General features: G+C 30.2%; 3 protein-coding genes across 6 annotated transcripts; 2 read left to right on the top strand and 1 right to left on the bottom strand.

Annotated features, from left to right (window-relative positions):
• Positions 1–84: 84 nt before the first annotated feature.
• LOC139100569 (methionine-R-sulfoxide reductase B1-like) lies at positions 85–4,765 on the top strand. 3 transcript variants are annotated; one of them, XM_070653201.1, is made up of 7 exons: positions 88–1,064; positions 1,270–1,497; positions 1,703–1,759; positions 2,203–2,238; positions 2,323–2,370; positions 2,511–4,423; positions 4,504–4,765. In XM_070653201.1, exons 2-6 carry the CDS (start codon positions 1,302–1,304, stop codon positions 2,627–2,629), a joined length of 456 nt encoding a protein of 151 aa, XP_070509302.1. In that variant the 5' UTR covers positions 88–1,064; positions 1,270–1,301; the 3' UTR covers positions 2,630–4,423; positions 4,504–4,765. The 3 variants fall into 3 exon arrangements, with proteins under 3 accessions (XP_070509303.1, XP_070509302.1, XP_070509301.1); XM_070653200.1 differs by lacking the exon at positions 4,504–4,765 and having other exon boundaries at positions 2,511–2,741; positions 2,805–3,818; XM_070653202.1 differs by lacking the exons at positions 2,203–2,238; positions 4,504–4,765 and having other exon boundaries at positions 85–1,064; positions 2,511–3,818.
• Positions 4,766–5,551: 786 nt separating this feature from the next.
• On the top strand, positions 5,552–6,441 carry mge (translocase of outer mitochondrial membrane 22 homolog mge). 2 transcript variants are annotated; one of them, XM_070653196.1, is made up of 4 exons: positions 5,552–5,682; positions 5,758–5,838; positions 5,917–5,958; positions 6,038–6,441. In XM_070653196.1, the coding sequence occupies exons 2-4, from the start codon at positions 5,800–5,802 to the stop codon at positions 6,335–6,337; spliced, it is 381 nt and encodes a 126-aa protein (XP_070509297.1). In that variant the 5' UTR covers positions 5,552–5,682; positions 5,758–5,799; the 3' UTR covers positions 6,338–6,441. The 2 variants fall into 2 exon arrangements, with proteins under 2 accessions (XP_070509297.1, XP_070509298.1); XM_070653197.1 differs by having other exon boundaries at positions 5,575–5,665.
• Positions 6,442–6,510: 69 nt separating this feature from the next.
• Positions 6,511–9,632, bottom strand: pad (poils au dos). Its single transcript, XM_070653127.1, has 8 exons — positions 9,015–9,632; positions 7,780–8,946; positions 7,653–7,720; positions 7,520–7,594; positions 7,374–7,454; positions 7,262–7,300; positions 7,143–7,206; positions 6,511–6,987 (listed from the first exon to the last, which is right to left on the bottom strand). The coding sequence occupies exons 1-8, from the start codon at positions 9,459–9,461 to the stop codon at positions 6,691–6,693; spliced, it is 2,238 nt and encodes a 745-aa protein (XP_070509228.1). The 5' UTR covers positions 9,462–9,632; the 3' UTR covers positions 6,511–6,690.
• Positions 9,633–18,441: the final 8,809 nt, after the last annotated feature.

The following is an 18,441-nucleotide window of genomic DNA, read 5'->3' as shown; positions in this document are numbered from 1 at the left end:
ATAATTTAAATCAGTGGACAAGTTTAGTTATTTAAATAAATTTTAGCCGTTGAACTATCTCGTAAACTCAAAATTGGCTAAGGGGCCAATTTCACTTATAACGTCCGCTTTTAGGAAGGAACATAATTTTTTTTACATGGAAATTTTGTAACGAAGGGGGCTGAGAGCTTATTAAATATCAGTTCTAATTCTTTGCTATGGATACCTTGCTTAACTTCTATCTTATTTTAGAAAGAATTTCGACCTGAAATCGACTCAAAATTCATTTAAAAAAAAAATACAAAAGTCCTCGTGTTATTGATCGAGGGACTTAAGCGCATTTTTGTCCCCAGCGATCAGTAATTGATTAATAAGTCAGTTCTCGATCTAAAAAAATGAGATCTAGTAAGATCCATGTAACTTCCAGACCTAAAAACTAAGATCCAGTAGGATCCAGGTCACTTCCAGACCAACAAAACCAGATACAGTTAATTCCAAGTCTCCATACTAGAAATTTATGAATTTCATCATTTAACGGATTTTCATAATTCAAACCATATAACGACAAAAAAAAATTTAAACATTGTTCAATAAACACTGTAAAAACATCGAAAAACATTGTAAAACAATGAAAAAACGTGTTGTTGTAAAAAGAAAAATTGTTAATTAAAGTATTTATGCATTGATTTGAAACTTTTAAATGCCCGGCAACATAATAACTCAATAGAACTTTTAAAAAACTAGAGCTCTCTACGATGTCTAGATAAAAAGTTTTTAGGTGGAGCCGAGCAAACGACCGAACATTGTGTCTTATTAAGCTACCTTTTTGAAAAAAATTTCAAAAATGCGCTAAAAAATTATTATCATTTTACTGTACATCATACATATACATAGAAAAATATAACAAATACATTCGTAATAAAAATGAAAAGTTATAAACATTACAAATCTCAATTCTTTGCTTATTTGGTGGAGTAAAAAGGATGATGAAAAAAGCGTGTAAAATAGAAATATTTTTTTATCTGTTTATTGTGGAAATTTGGCAATTTTGAGAGTGAGATACGTAATTAAAGAGTAAATCTAAGGTAATTGGCCAAAAAAATAATACAAATACTTATAAAGTGTTTCCACCTTTTTTTAAACAAAATTTAAAAATACCTACGTCCCAATTAAGTTTTAGTTGACAGAAATATTTTTATACATAATAATTAATGTCAAGTCTAAATTGCAGCCTTGATATGTTTCTTCTCTTACTATGTCTCTTACCAAGTATTTTTTTTATAATTTTAGAAACCTCTCAAAGCAGAACAAATGTTAAAAAAATGGAATTAAATAAGGATGAATTGAGGAAAAGATTAACTCCATTGCAATATCAAATTACTCAGGAATCTGGAACAGAGAGACCATTTTCTGGAAAATATAACAAATTTAATAAGAAAGGGACATACATATGTGTTGTTTGTCACCAAGAACTATTCAGTTCCGAAACTAAATTCGACAGTGGATGCGGTTGGCCTTGTAAGTTTTTCAATGGAAAAAAATCGTCATTTGCATGCAAATATTGGCATACTGTATAAATTCGAACACTTACATGTAATGCTTGCATACAAAATGAACATATAAATGACGAACTTTAAAAAAGATCAGTTTCATATTTAAAAGTGAAAAACTGCTGGTTGAAACAAATCTCATTAAATTAACATTTTTTACTCTTATTTTATAGCATTTAACGATGTATTGGAACAAGGAAAAATCTCCCTCCATAAAGATGCTTCTTTAGGTACATCTAACATATGTGTCTGATTCAGTAAATTTATAAAATAATATTAAATATATTTTCATGACATTAATATCAATTTATTATTTATTTAATTGTAATCCAATTTTAATTTATTAAATAAGCACGATCATCATTTGCAGACATTTGTTTTGTATCATATAGAGCCGTTCACTTATTACATTCAGGAAGGATTTAAATTCATTGTTTATTTTTGAAAACAAAAAATCATTATTCTGTAGTGTAATAATTGAACGGTACTATATAGTACTGATGTCAAATTTGTGGTGAAAGATCTAATCAAAACTTTTCATTCTTTTTTTTTCTCTATTTTCTCCCAAATTCTTAAATTTTCATCCTCTTTATTATTTTTTTTTTCGTCTCTGCAATTTACGGATTTTGTATTATTTGCATATTTCATTTTAATTTAATTTATATAATCAAAGTTGGTACAAATTTATTATTACTGATAACACGCCCAGGTTTGTGAAATTAATTAAGATCTCAATTCAATTTAACTTTTGTTTTAAGGCTTTTCTATAATATAATTTAATATAAATTATTAGGTCTTGTAAGGACAGAAGTTCGTTGCAGCAAATGCCAAGCTCATTTAGGTAATATATGTTTTTTTATCAAACAATATATTCAATGATGCTCTCATAAATTCAAGAATAGATGATCATATCTCACATGCTTAGTTTCATGGGAGCATTTAATGCGATGGAATACTTATACTATTTTCTATTTTCTTTAGGACATGTTTTTGGAGATGGTCCTCTACCGACAAAAAAAAGATACTGTATAAATAGTGCATCTATTGAATTTATTGAACCAGAAACAATTGCTAGTTCACAAGATCAAAACACGCTATAACTGAACATTTTAAATTGTTTAGGAAAATTAATATATGATCAAAATAAATTTAACAAAAGGAGAATTCATGATATATAAATAAAAATAATTAGGGTTTGACATTTGCATGCAAGTAGGTATTAAAAAAATTACAAACTCATAAAACGAGACCCAATAGGATCCATGTCACTTCCAGACCCATAAAACGAGATGCTGGTATATCCAGGCCACTACCAGACTTAAAAAACGAGATCCATTAAATTCCAAACACGGATTATGCAAGTAAAAATTTTAAAAATGCAACCAATCTGTGCAATTACCCTTAAACCTTTTTTTAGGTTTTTGGAAAACTTTTTTCTTCCTATAAGCCACTGGCTTATAACGTAAATTCAGGGTATTGATCCAAATTCAGACTTCACACAGAAAATACTGTACCCTGAATTTACGTTATAAGCCAGTGGCTTATCGGAGGAAAAAAGTTTTCAAAATCGTAAAAAAGTCATAATAACGAGTAATGGCTTAGTAAAAAAATTACAAAAGTCCTCGTGTTATTGATCGAGGGACTTAAGCGCATTTTTGTCCCAGCGATCAGTAATTGATTAATAACTTAGTCACTTCTAGATCTACAAAACGAGATCCAGTAAGATCCAGTTCACTTCCAGACCTAAAACACAAGATCCAGTAAGATCCAGGTCACTTCCAGACCTAAAAACCAAGATCCAGTAAGATCCAGGTCAATTTCAGATCTTGAAAACAAGATCCATATAAAACTTCCACAAATTTAAGAACTTCATCATTTAATGGATTTTCATAATTCAAACCTCATAACGGTTAAAAAAAATTCAAACATTGTTCAGTAAACACTGTAAAAACATTGAAAAACACTGTAAAACAATGAAAAAACGTGTTGTTGTTTTTGTTGTTGTTGTATATGAAAATGAAAAGTTGTGAATTATAGTATTTATGCTTTGATTTGAAACTTTTAAATGCAATTGCCCGCAATAAAACAATAACACGGAGCTAATAAAACAAACCTGAGCTCTCTACGATGTCTAATTGCTGAGATAAGAACTTAGCCCGAACGAACGAACGAACAGTGTCTTATTAAGCTACCTTTTTGAAAACAAGTTTCAAAAATGCGCTAAAAATGTAAACGAAGAAAAAACGAAAATAAATTTTCATGGAAATCTAAAATTATTAATTTTTTCAAGTCCTTACTGATTGTTTATAATCGAATATGCCATTTAAAATCGGAAAATTTATTTTATCTATTCTAATTAATGACTTTTTGGTAGTGGCTTATTAACAGATACACAATTTTTTCAGAGTCAAATTTCTTTACTAAGCCAGTGGCTTAGTAACAGGTAGTGGCTTATAACGTAAATTCAGGGAAGTTAAGAAGAATGTGAGAACTGAGTAAATTGTATTTGTTTACCAAAATGAAAAATTGTTAATTACAGTATTTATGAATTGATATGAAATCTTTATCAATCTTAACTCGTTGGACTAATAATTCGATAGAACTGAGGTTTGTACGATTTCCAGTTTAAAAGTTTCTCTTAGCAGTCGAACGACCGAACAAAGTGTATTATTAAGCTGCATAGTGTACGATAAATGCGCTTAAAATAAATTTTGAAGAAATTAAGTAAATATTGTTAATTTAAAACTTTGCATTCAGGATACGATTAGTTATTTTTTAAAAATATAGACATATACCTATATATGAATTTAAAACAAGGCGCAAAAACTTTTCATAATTAAAAATGACGGAAAAAGCTATAGTTTTGCAAAATTATAATCAAGAATTAGTAAAGTGTAAGTAATTATTTTCCTATTTAACCAACATTTTTGATAAAACGGTTAAAGATTAACATTAATTTCTTGACTTTTTTAAGACATTGAAGTCCTGAAAAGAAAAAAACAAAAAATTGAATTAGAGATTTCACAAGATGAAAAGAATAAGGAAGTAATAACTGCTCAAATTAGAGGACTTCAAGAAAAGCAAGAAGAGATAGATGCACAAATTTCCAAAAAAAAAGTAACTTATGCGAAAATCATTGATACATTAGGTAATATAATTTCGTTTTAAGCTTATTTTAATTTAGGTGTGTAACAATATTATTTAAATCAATAAAATAATTCGAATTTTAAGAGCAATCCGATCTTGGGCTTTCAAAAATCATAGATTCCTTGCAAGTTCTCCTAAGTTTCACGGCATCTAAGACAGACACTGAAGGAAGTGAATGATTATGTTTTTAAAAAAATATATATTTATTGTTCAATACAGAATTCAAATCATTCATATTTATATTAAATAAATAATTCAAATTTCGAAGAACATAAAACTAAAAAAATCTTATTTGGGACCGTTCACTTATTACGTAACGTCAAAAAATTACTTTTTGACCCGCATACTGTTTAGAGACCGTTCACTCATTACGTTACGCAAAAAAAAAAACGAATTTCTAGACCCATTTCCCCCCTTCGTTACAAAATGACAAAGCAAAAAAAAATTTTTTGTTTTAGGCTGTTACAAAATCGTAGAGTCGTAATAAGTAAACGGCCCCTTACCAGAATTACATGCAAGTGCTTGAATTTACATGAATTTCTTGCAAACATTAGTAGAACCCTATTTACAACTAATTCTGCGCATATTTGCATAAAATTAACGAATGATACAAAATACCTATCAAAAACAATTTTCACTGCAGAAAACCTTCAAGAGCGTTACATAATAAAGGAATGGACCCTTATCGAGATAAATATTATATTTGTTATTTCAAATAGCATTTGAGATGCAACTGACAGGCTATTTTTGATATAGTTTATTAAAATTAGGTTTAATTATTGTGAATATTGGAAAATATATTTAAAATAAAAATAAAACGATAACACATTTTAACGAATTTTTAAAAATTGAATCACAAAATTTTTATTTCCAAAATAAATTTCCACAAGGATAATATTATTCTCTTTTATTAGTATCACGATACTAATAATTAATTTATTTACATTTGATTAATAGATCATCTAAAATTTAGTTTATTTTCAATTGAGGTAAACTATCGTACATAGTAAGTAGTATAATTGCTTAATCACAATTTTAATTTTTTTTAAAAATAACAATTGTTTGTTTTCCTAAACATAAGGACGTTATCACTGATTTAAGAAAATATCCATCGTTAATTAATATGGATGCACCAAAGGATGAAAGCATAGTAGCAAAAAGTGTAAGAATTTTCTTTAACAAAAAAAAAAAAAATCAATTTGATTTAACCTTTATTTACATCATTTTGTTTTGCTTTTAGGAAGTCGTATTGTCTGAAAGCATAGAGGAAGACTTTGAGGACGTAAGGATATTAGATCAATAATTTAAAAAAATTAAGTTAATAAATTTGAAGCATTATAAAATATATTTCTATAAATTAGGAACCTGATGAGACTTTTGGTGAACGTTTAATCGGACTCACAGAAATGCTTCCTGATAGCGTTAGGAACTTATCAGAAAATGTTTTTACGATTACAGAGCGAAGTGTAATTTCATTGTATCAATTCGCTTGCTCAGCATCATGGATATTTTTTACAAGTTCTATGATACTATTTGCTCCTGTAATTTTTGAAACAGAAAGAGCGCAAATGGAACAGATGCAAAAATCACAACAGAACCAAATGCTTTTAGGTCCTGGATCACAAGGAATGGCAGGATTGGCTCCTCCAATGCCCAGATAAACTTCTAAACATATATTATCTAAAGCATTTGGACCGTAGTCATATATATATCAATTAATAATTAACAAAATAAAGGGCAAAAATATAATTAAAGGAACAAACAATCTAGTTTTATAATTCCTTTTTTAACATTCAATTTTTATTACACAAATTAAATTAGGTGTTTTATTTATTTTTATACTCTTACATTTATACTTATGAAAAGCACTTAACTACATAATTGTCTTCAGAATCTTTGGTAATTGAAAAAAATTAGATGTGTACTTATAAATATGAAAAGAAAAATGGCAAAAATGATTTTAACTAGGTAAATATTATTTGAAGAAAGTATCAAAAATCTGTATCCATCAAATCTACTGTGGTTCAAATTTCATATTTCCAACAAGATCATTATTTGGGGTAATGAAAGAAGTGTGTTGATTAAGAATAAAATTTGACGGCAAAGTGTAAACAGCTTTAGATTGCGAAAGCATTGCTTGCGCTTGTGACACGGATAAAATTATTTGCTGTGAATTTTCATTTTTCATTCCCATCTGTTGAATTTGTACGATTTTTGGTTGATGAGAAGTTTGATTCGGTATATTATGAGTTCCTACATTTTCAATTGTTTCGGCCTTAGGTTCATCTTCTCTCAGTTTAAATTTTTTGACCTGAACGAAAAAATCATAAATTTGAAACTTAATTAAAAATAGGATTTTTCTTGACAAAACTTGCAACAAGCTACATTATTATTATTGTAAAAAGGTCATTATTTTTACACGCTTTTATTTTTATTCATATTATTGTTAAATCATTTTAAACAAACCTTAAAGTTCTTTCTATCCTCCGTAAAATCACATTTTGGCTCAATTTTTGCAATTTGAGATTGTCTGTAATAAGATTTTTAATGAATTAAATGAATTTTTTTTTGACGAGTGTAATTACTTTTGCCGCGAACTTTGTTGTTCTGTGTCAGGATGTATTCTGAAAAATTTATAATTTAATTTATTAAATGATTTTAAATAAAATAAATATTTTCATATGCCGTATTCATTACCTTTTATGCTTATTTAGATTGTCTTTTCTGCTAAAAAGTTTGTTACATATATTGCATGTAAACTCTTTTTTGCCAGTATGACTATTGTAAAAACGAGACACATTTAAAAAAACTTATTTTTGCTACATTAAATTTTTGCTACAAACCTTGAAATGTGTCGAAGAAGATGTTCCTTTCTTGAAAACGATTTATTACATTGCGATTCCTCACATTTGAATGGTCTGAAAATTATAGGTATATTTCAGTCCTTTTTTTTCATTTTTTTTTTTTATTGATTACCTCAAACCTATGTGAGACTTTAGATGCTGCATCAAAAATTCCTTCCTTTTAAAAACTTTTTTACAAACCTTAAGAAAAATGCCATTCAGTGATCAACGAAATAAAACAAATTATAAAAAGCACTTACATCACAAACTGTTAAATTAATATCCCCAGATTTATCGATAGTTTCATTTTCTATTCGTTTACTGCTGCTATTATTATTATTATTATAAGTTGTTAAAAGATTTAATTGCTTCTTAGCCATATCAGAATGTTGAGGATTTACGATTGATACTTCACTGCTCACTGTATCTATTTTAGTTTTTAATTTTACAGGTTTTATCGTTTTCACAACCTTTTTTGAAAGTGTTTTTTTGTCAACATTCAACTCTTTTTCTTGACTTTCGTGTGAGTCGTTTTCTTCTTCTCCTTGATAGTAGTCATTATCAAATGTATCACTAAAAACCTCTTCCTCATTTTCAATCTTTTCAGGTAACTCTTGAACTATTGTCTGAGTATGAATATCTTGAGCTGTAGAAATTTGTGTTTGAATTGGTGTTTGAGATTGTGTTGTTTGAAAACTAAGTTGTTGCAACTGTTGAGGTGAAAGTGACAGTTGAATTTGCTGAGGAGTCGCTGCTGCAGGTGTGAATGTTAATTGTCCATCTGCATTTGATTGAAGTTTCATTTGCATATAAAAAGGTTGTTGAATGGATGGCTTATTCTCTGTTCCATGATTGCCTGTGATTGCTTGTGCTAATAATGTATTAGCTGTTTCTCCAATGCGACCTTCATTGCTATTAGTTCGAATCATTACAGGAACAACTACTTGTTGTTTTGTAGGAGATGCTGCATTCACAATAGGCAAGATTTTTTCGATATTAAGAATTTGTGCTTTGTGATTTTGTGCATTTAATGGTGCTTTTGTAGACGATATAATTTGAGATGACTGAATTTTTTGAATTGGTTTTTGTGATGTCGTTTTAAGAATTAAATTAAATTTTGCTTTTTTGTCTTTTGTATCTTCTGTTGAAATTTCTTTCTTAACAATAATTCCAGGCTTTTGCTTAATTTTTAAGAACTCGTCTACCTGTTTAAGGTTCACTTGTTGATTTTGAATATTTTTCGCTGTTATAATAGGTGATTGACCAAGTATATTATTTGCATTTTCAATTTTGTACTGGATTTGACCAGGTTTTAGAGTGTCCAAAGTAAGAGTATATTGTGGTAATGTTTGAATCGCACTTTGATGTTGCTGAAAGTTGTTTTGGGCAGGTGAGTTTGCACAATTTTCGGTTATTTCTTCTCCTGTCTACAAACAATAAATTCAAACATTATTTAACGAAAATATTATGCTAAAGACATTTAATTTATGATTACCTGTATGCCAACTGCTTGCATAATGCTGCTTAAAAAATCAGGTGCATTGGGTGTGATTGCATTTTTTTTCACAGAACTTGTTGTTGGAGATGTTGCTATTTTGATGTTTACATTTGGAATAGGCTTCAATACCTTTTTCGAAGGAATTTCATCTTTTATATATACTTGACCGCCATTTCTCAGCTTAGTGGTGTTCAGACAGCTTTCGAGCATTTTCTGTGCATTACTACAAGATTTTTTAAATTCTGAAAATACTTCAACATATTCTTGACAAGATGGGCATATGATTTTCGGTAATTTATCTTTATCATTTAAACTTATTGACAGACATTCTTTAATCTTTTTTAGTAAAGTTTCATTGGAATAAATTTGGACATTTTTATCTCCTGCTACTGAAGAACAAAGTCTACATAAATCATAAAAATTTACACATCTATATCCAGCCATAGTTTAAAAAAGTTAATTTTAATCTTTTTTATGCACTTTTATTAAAAAAACGCTTTACTTTACAGTCTGTTTTGTTTTAACAATTGTTATCGAAATATATATTTTTTCTCTTCATGTTTTTAATAAAGTTAAGATATTTTTGATCAATTATTTTATATTGTCTTTTGATTGTTACTAGCACTGAATAAATTTTATCAATGTTTCATAATTAATTAATACAATATAATAATAGCAACTATGAAATGTTTTGAGAAGAATAAAAGCCAGTATAACCTGTCAAATACTTAAACTCTCTAATTCAAAAACTAAAAATCAATTTAAAAAATATTTTTAATTTTTATTTAGGTATATGGATCAAATTATAAATTAAATGAAATAAATTTTTTTAAAACAAATTTAACGAACTATTTTTTATCGCTACATTTTATAATTTCAAAACAAATAATCTTAATTTGTTAAATTTAATCGTGTTTGACCGTTATAGGTTTTATTTAAAAACTTTCGGAGAGAAAAATTATATTGAAGAATTTATCTGGGCAAATCCTAAAAAGAGTAAAATCAAAAATTATTTGGATTTAGTCGCTTCATACTTTGTAATTTGAAATTATGTGCATTTTTCTCCTTGAATCCTATAACCTTTAAGTAATTATTATTATAGAAATTTAAAAACTAATATTTTAGTTCTAGCTCACATCAATAGCTCAAAAAAATGTCTCAATGACTGATTGTGAATTTTAGTTGAATTTTTCGAAAAAAAAAATTATCCAAGCCCATTTTAAATTGCAATCATCTGTACCACTAGCCAAAATGACACAAATGGAATATCAATGTTATTAAAAACATCCATTCACGATACTTAAGGATAGTACTTGGATCTTCCATCGATGTAAGACGCAATATGTATGGAATATTTTGGTTCTGTGAAGTAGGGTTTCTGGAAGCGGTTTTCTAAAAACCGCAAAACAGCACTTTTTGCCCCTATGTTGCTTGGAGTTACAACGGTCGATATATTTTTGTATTTTCTATCGGGTTTTACCGATTTATTTATGTTTATCGATTTTGTCCGATTTTCTTTCTCTTTTTTACTTGACTTCGTCGAGATCGGACGTGTTTTCACGAAGTAGGTTACTTCATTTTTATTTATTCACTTTTTCTTATATTTTACTCAATTTTAGAAAAATTGAATCGTTTTATACGTCGTTACGTCGTTATATTTTACGTTACATCATTTTACACAAATATATGGTTTTTGGACGATATCAATTATTTGTGTTTTACTTTCCCGATCCGACATCATTCAATTTTTTTCTTGCACATTCAATTTTTTTCCTTTTTAAAATGGACATTCAATTTTTTTCTTTCAAAAATTGGAAAATTGAGCATTCAAAATCGCCATTTTCATCGTGCTGTATTGCTGCAAATAGCTCTAGAAGTCTCTGAGCTTTCATTTTCATCGATCCAGATTCAATTCTGTAGACTAGATCTACAAATTGTGTGAGATTTTGGCTGAGAACAATTTTTGCATCGATTGGTTATGTTTTACTTTTTTTAGTCTATTTTGACGAGCTTAAAATGGCTAAAAAATTGTAAAGTTGCATATTTGGGCTTCACAAATTAATTAAATGTGGATTTTAGACTAGATCTAGTCTTAAAGGTGTTAATTTGTTTAGTTTCGGCCTTCCAGTTCACGTTTTCGACGATATTTTTGATCGGTCAGCAAATTTGGATTTTTTCTGAAACTGAGGAACAATTTCGTGGATTTACTAATTCATCAAGGATTCTAAAGGCTCAAAAAAGACGCAGAATAGTTTGATTGCACGCAAAAGACGAAAGTTCTATCCAATTTGTTGTTTTATTGATTTCGGAAAAATTTAATTTCTGGATGTTTTGAAATTAAAATTTTTCATCATAATTTGTGTCAAAAAAGCTCTAGAGGTTCCAGCAATCTCTGAGCTATCATATTTCATTGATCCAGAGACAACATTGAAGCCTAGATTCACGAAATTGTGCAAATTTTATATTTGAGAAATTTTTTTGTCAAAGGGTTATGTTTACATTTTTTCGCATTTTCGTGACAAGCTCATGAAGGCTGAAAATTGTAAAAATTAAAGTTTGAGCAGTTGAGGATCATCAAAAGTAGGTTTTGAGACAAGATCTCATCCTAATTATATCGATTTGATCAAGTTCCTGCCTGTATATTTACGATTGAGACGAAATTCATAATATTTCTACAATTTCTGGATCTGAGGAATATTTTTTGAATTTTAAATGGCAGCGACTATTATTTTGATGAAGGCGATAGTTTAGTTCAACTTGCAGCAGTAATTGGCTCTATTTAGTGCTTCAGTTGTTTGATAAAGAGCTTACCACACTGATTTTTTATGTTATACATCATTTTTTTCCCCCATTGGAGCATTTTGATTGATCCAGAATTATCAAATGCATATTTTGCTGACAAAGGACGTTTTTTTGCTGGCGATTTTCAGTCTACGACACCTAGATGGTTAATGTGGTGACATAGCAATGCAGTTCCAGCGGTGTTTAGTCATTTTTGTCACGGGGGGACTATTCGATGTTTAGAGCGGATGTTTTGTGAATTTTTTTATGCAAGTTGGATATAACGTTGAGCGATCAAGGTAAGCAGTGTGTAGACTAGCTCTACATCTGCTTTTACATCATCATATTGCTCAAGTGGATGGTGTTATCGTTATGTTTCTGATGGACCGGCCCTTTGATTTGAGATCCAGAAGTCTGGATGTTTGAATTGCCGCAGAGTAGTCGAGTTTATTTGACGAATTTTGTGTGATTCCTTCTGTGACTCAACGCCGCCGTATTCAGTGTTTTGATTTTTTATTTCGACAATATCCAAGTGAGTCCATTCAGTTATGTTGCGGATATTTTAGGATGACACAAAGGTTTGCAGTCAATAGTGTCAAATTATACGACATCGCGCAAAGCAGGTTTTATGCAACAAATTATATTGATGTACATTTAGCACTAGCTGCTTATTACATCAAAATATTTGTTTGTGGCCATTGATGCTTAGATTTTAAGGACTTATTGGACACTTGGAGATCCTGAGTTTGTTATATGGACCATTGTTGTTTTATATTATGTATAGTTTTGACAATTTATATGTTATATTTTATTTGTATCATATTCATATTGTGAGATGACCGTTTTATTATTAGCACCGCAGTGTAAAGCGGACGTAGTCCTCTTTAGGGGGGACTATGATGCTTGGAGTTACAACGGTCGATATATTTTTGTATTTTCTATCGGGTTTTACCGATTTATTTATGTTTATCGATTTTGTCCGATTTTCTTTCTCTTTTTTACTTGACTTCGTCGAAATCGGACGTGTTTTCACGAAGTAGGTTACTTCATTTTTATTTATTCACTTTTTCTTATATTTTATTCAATTTTAGAAAAATTGAATCGTTTTATACGTCGTTACGTCGTTATATTTTACGTTACATCATTTTACACAAATATATGGTTTATGGACGATATCAATTATTTGTGTTTTACTTTCCCGATCCGACACCCCTAAAATGCGGTTTTTAAAAAACCGCGGTTCAGAAAGAAAAAAAAAAGCGGTTTTAGAGGTTTGTTTAGAGAAAATTCATTTGAAAATAAAATAATAAAAATTTTGTATTAAATTGAAAAACTGGACTAAAATTTTGCAGCCTGGTAAGAACTACTTTAATTTTAAAACTTTTTACGACAAATATTTTTTTTGACTATTTTATCAATCTGGAACTGAAAATTGAAAACCGCAAAACCGCGGGCTTTCAGAAACCCTACTGAGTGATTCTCCGGATACATTTTTTCAAAATTTTCGACTTTGATTCAATTTTTTTCATTATCTGGCAATTTTATAGCTCCGTTCTTTATATTTACTTACAAGGTTTGTGCAGATCTTTATTTCCGTATAATTACTTTTTTCTGTCATACTTTATTTAATTAAATATTTCAATTTTTATGCCGGTTTCTCGGTATTCAAAAATCTTTAATACCGGTATTTCGGTTTTAGAAAAATATCGGTATACCGATACCGGTATTGAAAACCCTAACTGTGAGGTCTAGTATTCCAAAATATTAGAGTTCGACATAAAAGTGATTAAATATTTAAGCAATCCTACAACTATCAATGCAACTCAAAAAAGTCTCCGGCCCGCTGTATAGAAAACATCAAATTTATCGAATTATTAGTTTTAAGTATTTTTTTGGCAACCCATAAGGCCAAAACACTGCACGATCACTCTATAAAAGTTCCGTTTTACATGAGCTAAAGGAGAATGGCTACAAAAAAGCGGAAAAAGTCAGAATCACCAACTTCAAAAATATAACCTTAAAGAAGACAAAAGACAATACTCAAGTCATTAACTCAACGTCAAACGCTTTAGAGCATTCCAGTTTTCAAGAAGGAAATCAAGCAACAGTGATTGATACAATCGGTAAGAAAGTCAAGCCTATTTTTGTGGAAGACTCATTCCAGGTCGTCAAAGGAATACTCGACTCAATAAAATTCTCAATACGGCCTTTCTGCAAGATACGTGGAGAGAGGTCAGTTCAAGTTTCCTGTTCTAATGTGGAAGACAAAAAGAATGTCATCGACAGCCTGAAGTCACGATTCATAGGATACAAAACATTTACAGAACTGTCTGAAAAGAATCAATGTTTTGTACTCAAGGGTTTTTATAAGGCATCCTGCGATGATTTATTAAACATTTATTTTATTTATTTATTCATCCTTCCTCTTAAATCGAGCGACAACGTTACAAATAAGAACTCTTAAAGCGCTACGATTTTAAACTTAACAATAATTCTTAAATCTATATTATGGACATATAAGCTCAAGTATACAGCACACAACCTAATTGCAGTGTTTGATGTGTAGTAGTTAATCTGGTAACTCCATTAGGTTCGGTTTTAATGTAAGCTCTCGTTCCAATTATTCAGTTAATTATAATGCATCCAGGTCCGTTCCATAAAAGCTCTCTGCGATGAATTTACGGCTCTCGTTTCTATTATCATTCCAACTACATCAATCATGACCCGTTCTAACATTTTACGTTGCCTAATTCTTAGTTCCCGTCAATAAACTGCTACACTTAAGAAGCCGAAGTATCTAAACTTCCGGAAAACCACTAGGTCGGTGATGAGATTCGAACCCTGGAGTTCAAAACTCAACACCAACTTTCGTGACCCGCACCTTGCTAAGTGAGCTATCAAGGCACTTTTGCTTCTTAAACATACTCAATTCAAGTGGAGTGCCAGTAATTAAAGTTAGTGATCTAGTCAGAAAGAATGACTATGTGATCTATATAGCTAAGCTTCCAAATAATACTGATGTCAACTATCTGAATCAAAATTACAATACAATTGATTCTATGATCGTCAAGTGGGAAAAGCTCAAAAGATCCAGTAACAGAGCCATGCAATGCTACAACTGTCAGCGTTTTGGACATTCATCACAGAATTGTGGCTTTCCAACGAGATGCGTGAAATGTCAAGAATCACACCCAAGAGGTCAATGCACAAGAAAAACTCGTGATGGAGACCCTTCGTGCATTAATTGCGGAGGAAATCATGCAGCAAATCATCACCTAATCAAGTCAAGGAGCAGATTGAATTTGCATCAAAAGCTCAATTTCCAAGATTGCCGGGAAGCAAACCAAATCAAGACGAAGCCAATAAAACGTCAAGCATCCAGTTAGTGACAAGTCACATGAGCTATGCGGAGAAGCTACAAGAAGCAGTCAAGATTGAGAGTCTTTATAAGAGACTAACTGATGCACAAGAGAAATTAAAAAAAATCCCAGATATTGAAAAGACAATTGACGACTTTTGCAGTTTTGTAGATGAACTATCAAAAGTTCCCAACAATAATTCAGCGCGTTTTAACCTATTATTGAAATATAATATCGCTAATAATGAAATCGATGATGACTACAGCCAAGATGAAGAAAATATGGAAGAAGATTGTGTAATCAGAAAATTTGATGACGAAACATATGTTAAGACAAAAACAATTAACGGAGAAGAATGGTTTTTAACTGGACGAATTGAAGATTTAGATGAATGTGAAAAACTTAAATTGATAGAATAATGTACTAAATTTGAATTGAAAACGGTCTTTTAATAGCTATAAGCTAATGGACCTTAATAAATCTAATTATCAATCAATCAATCCTACATGCAACACTAGGAAACGCTCGGATCGATTTGTTGACAGAAAATCCGAACTTTGATCTCATTCTAAAAATCTCTAAAATGCAGATACACGATTGCATTTTAATGGAAAAATAATTCTCAACAGCAAGATCTGCTTTCTGGCATCTTTTGGCAGCTTAAATTAATTTTAGGTCGACTTGAAGGGAAAACAAAATGATGTGAAATTTTTCTCATTCATCTGATTGAAAATTAATTAAGCTACTTATCGGATATGTCAATTATATGGAAAAACCCCAAATATTTGTATAAATATTTCAAAAAAATATTTATTTTAAAGGTAGACTTTAGATCAATTTCAAGAATGTTCTATTCTGTTACTTGGCTGAAGCGCACCTGTGTCCATTGCCGCGCGGAGAGAACGTCTGTAGCCGATTCTCGATTCTTCGAGAACTTCTGCCAGTTTTAAATGAAAAGGAATTTTGTTTCTTTTCTATACATATTATCAAGGAATTCTTTGATCTTCCTAGAGATCTCAGACCATCCAAAAAGTCCAATACTGTAAGATGACAGGTGAGCGTCTGTATATGTGTTAGGGTTGTCAATTACAAATACCAATATTTGGGTATTTGGTCCATTTTGAAACTATTTGGGTCACCAAATAATTTGTAATTTCAAACCAAATAATTTGTATCTACCAATATAAGAGTTAAATGAAAAGCAAGTATGAAATTTTTAATGAAAATCTTCAAGTTTAAAATTTTGCAATATTATTTAAAAAATTATGTGTTATTTTTTAGAATTTTTGAGCATTGTTTTGATTAAATATCTAGTGAATCAAGTCAGGATGACGAGATAGAAAATCCCACTTCATGTCCTTATGATTAGAATGGCTGCAGTCATGTAAGCAGCGAAAAAGCGGCAATGGTCAAGTGGTTAGAGCGTCGGACTACCGTTCCAACGACCCGGGTTCAATCCCAGGGAAAGCCTAGTTGGATTCGGATGCTTTTTCGCTGTTCTAGTCACACCGACTCGGTTTGTGTGATTCGCGACACACAAATTGTGGCTAGGTACGTTGTATTGATATACCTTGGGTCATGCAACGTGCAGAGTTGGGGAAAGCAAAACGTCCATTGGACAAAAAATCGTCATCAAGACAAATCTTCGTCTTCATCAAAAGGCAACAAATCAACATCTCAGAGTGTTCATCGCATCGAAAATCATAAATTCACTAATAAAATTATAATTAAGTTGTAAAAGCCTGTGGCTTGATCTCTTAAAATTGAAATTTTTGTTCATGAAATACAGAAATAAAAATTAAAGTTTTTAAAAAAAAAGCTGCAGTCATGAATTGACTTAGATCTAGACATTATATCATTCAAAAATATTTATTGAAGTCCATTCAAGCTATTTTTACAAGTGTTGAACGAACCTTCTCTGCATGGAATGTTTTAAGTCGAAATTTCCTAATCATATTTTTATATTTATATTTATTATGGTCCGTATTAAAATTTAAAGACCTTTACTTTTCATTTTCAAAAAGCCGTCTGAATAAGTACTTATTCCTAATCAGTAGTTATACACTAAGCGTGGATATACAGGCATTTTTTGGAAAATTCAGATGTTTTAAGGGTCATATCCATACTTTTGAAAATATTTGGTATTTGTACAATATTTGGGGGTTTCGATATTTGGGTATTTGGTATTTGTACAAATAGTAAAAACCCAAATAATTGACAACACTACTTCCATACCAAAAAAAACGTGATCCAGTAGGATCTATATAACTCCCAGACCCATAAAAACGAGATCCAGTAGGATCCCGACCTTAAAATTGAGATCGTAAGATCCAGTTCACTGAATTTTTTATTTGTTTACAAAAAAAAACTGTTTCGAAATAATCGGATAACACGTGTTAATGTTTTGGAATAATCGGCTAATATTTGGTGAAAAAATTTCCGTTTTTGGCATTTTGTGCCTCAGTGGATGCATCTCATGACCCCAAAAACTATACAGCTCGTGTGATAACCAAAACCGGAAGACTTAACTTTGTGTTTAAATTGAGTTATCGCGGAAACTAACTAACTTGCTAAATGACAGAATGTGATTTTTTGCGATTTCTCGGCACTGGAAGTACCAATCATGAAACTGTTTTTACCATTAGATTGCTAATACGAAGCACAAACTTTGAATGACCGAACTTTTTTCATAATTCGGCAAGGCTGAAGCAGCAAATCAAAAAATGTAGATTCCTGTAAAACCAAAAACAATATATTCACACAATTTATTTGTGTTGTTAATTTTAATTGATATTTGCTGAATTAATCAAGTGTATTGGTATTATTTCTGCAAGTTATCAACTAATTAACCGTAAAAATTTAATTAAATGTTTTTGACTCAAGGGGAAATCAATTTTTTGTGATAATTTCTAACGGTTTTTCAAAATTCAAACATAAGTGCTAAAAGCAGAACACTTTCCGTTTACTCTTGGTGTGAATATGAAAAATATCGAGACCCCCAAATATCGTACAAATACCAAATATTTTCGAAAGTATGGATATGATCCTAAAAACATCTGAATTTCTAAAAACTTGCCTGTGTGTTCACGCTTAGTGTACAATTAGTAATAACAATCAACTTACCCTGAATTTGAATTTATGTTATAAGCCACTACCCGTTACTAAGCCACTGGCTTAGTAAAGCAATTTGATTCTGGAAAATATTTTGTATCCGTAAATAAGCCACTACCAAAAGTCATTAATTAAACTAGATAAAAAATTTTTTTGCGATTTTAAATGACATA

This window comes from Chironomus tepperi, unplaced genomic scaffold, assembly GCF_022539635.2.
Source record: "Chironomus tepperi strain 1889 unplaced genomic scaffold, CSIRO-AGI_Ctep_v1 contig_67, whole genome shotgun sequence".
NCBI classification, from domain to species: Eukaryota; Metazoa; Arthropoda; class Insecta; order Diptera; family Chironomidae; genus Chironomus; species Chironomus tepperi.
Note: the sequence above shows the minus strand (reverse complement) of the source record. Positions and strands in the feature narration are given on the sequence as shown.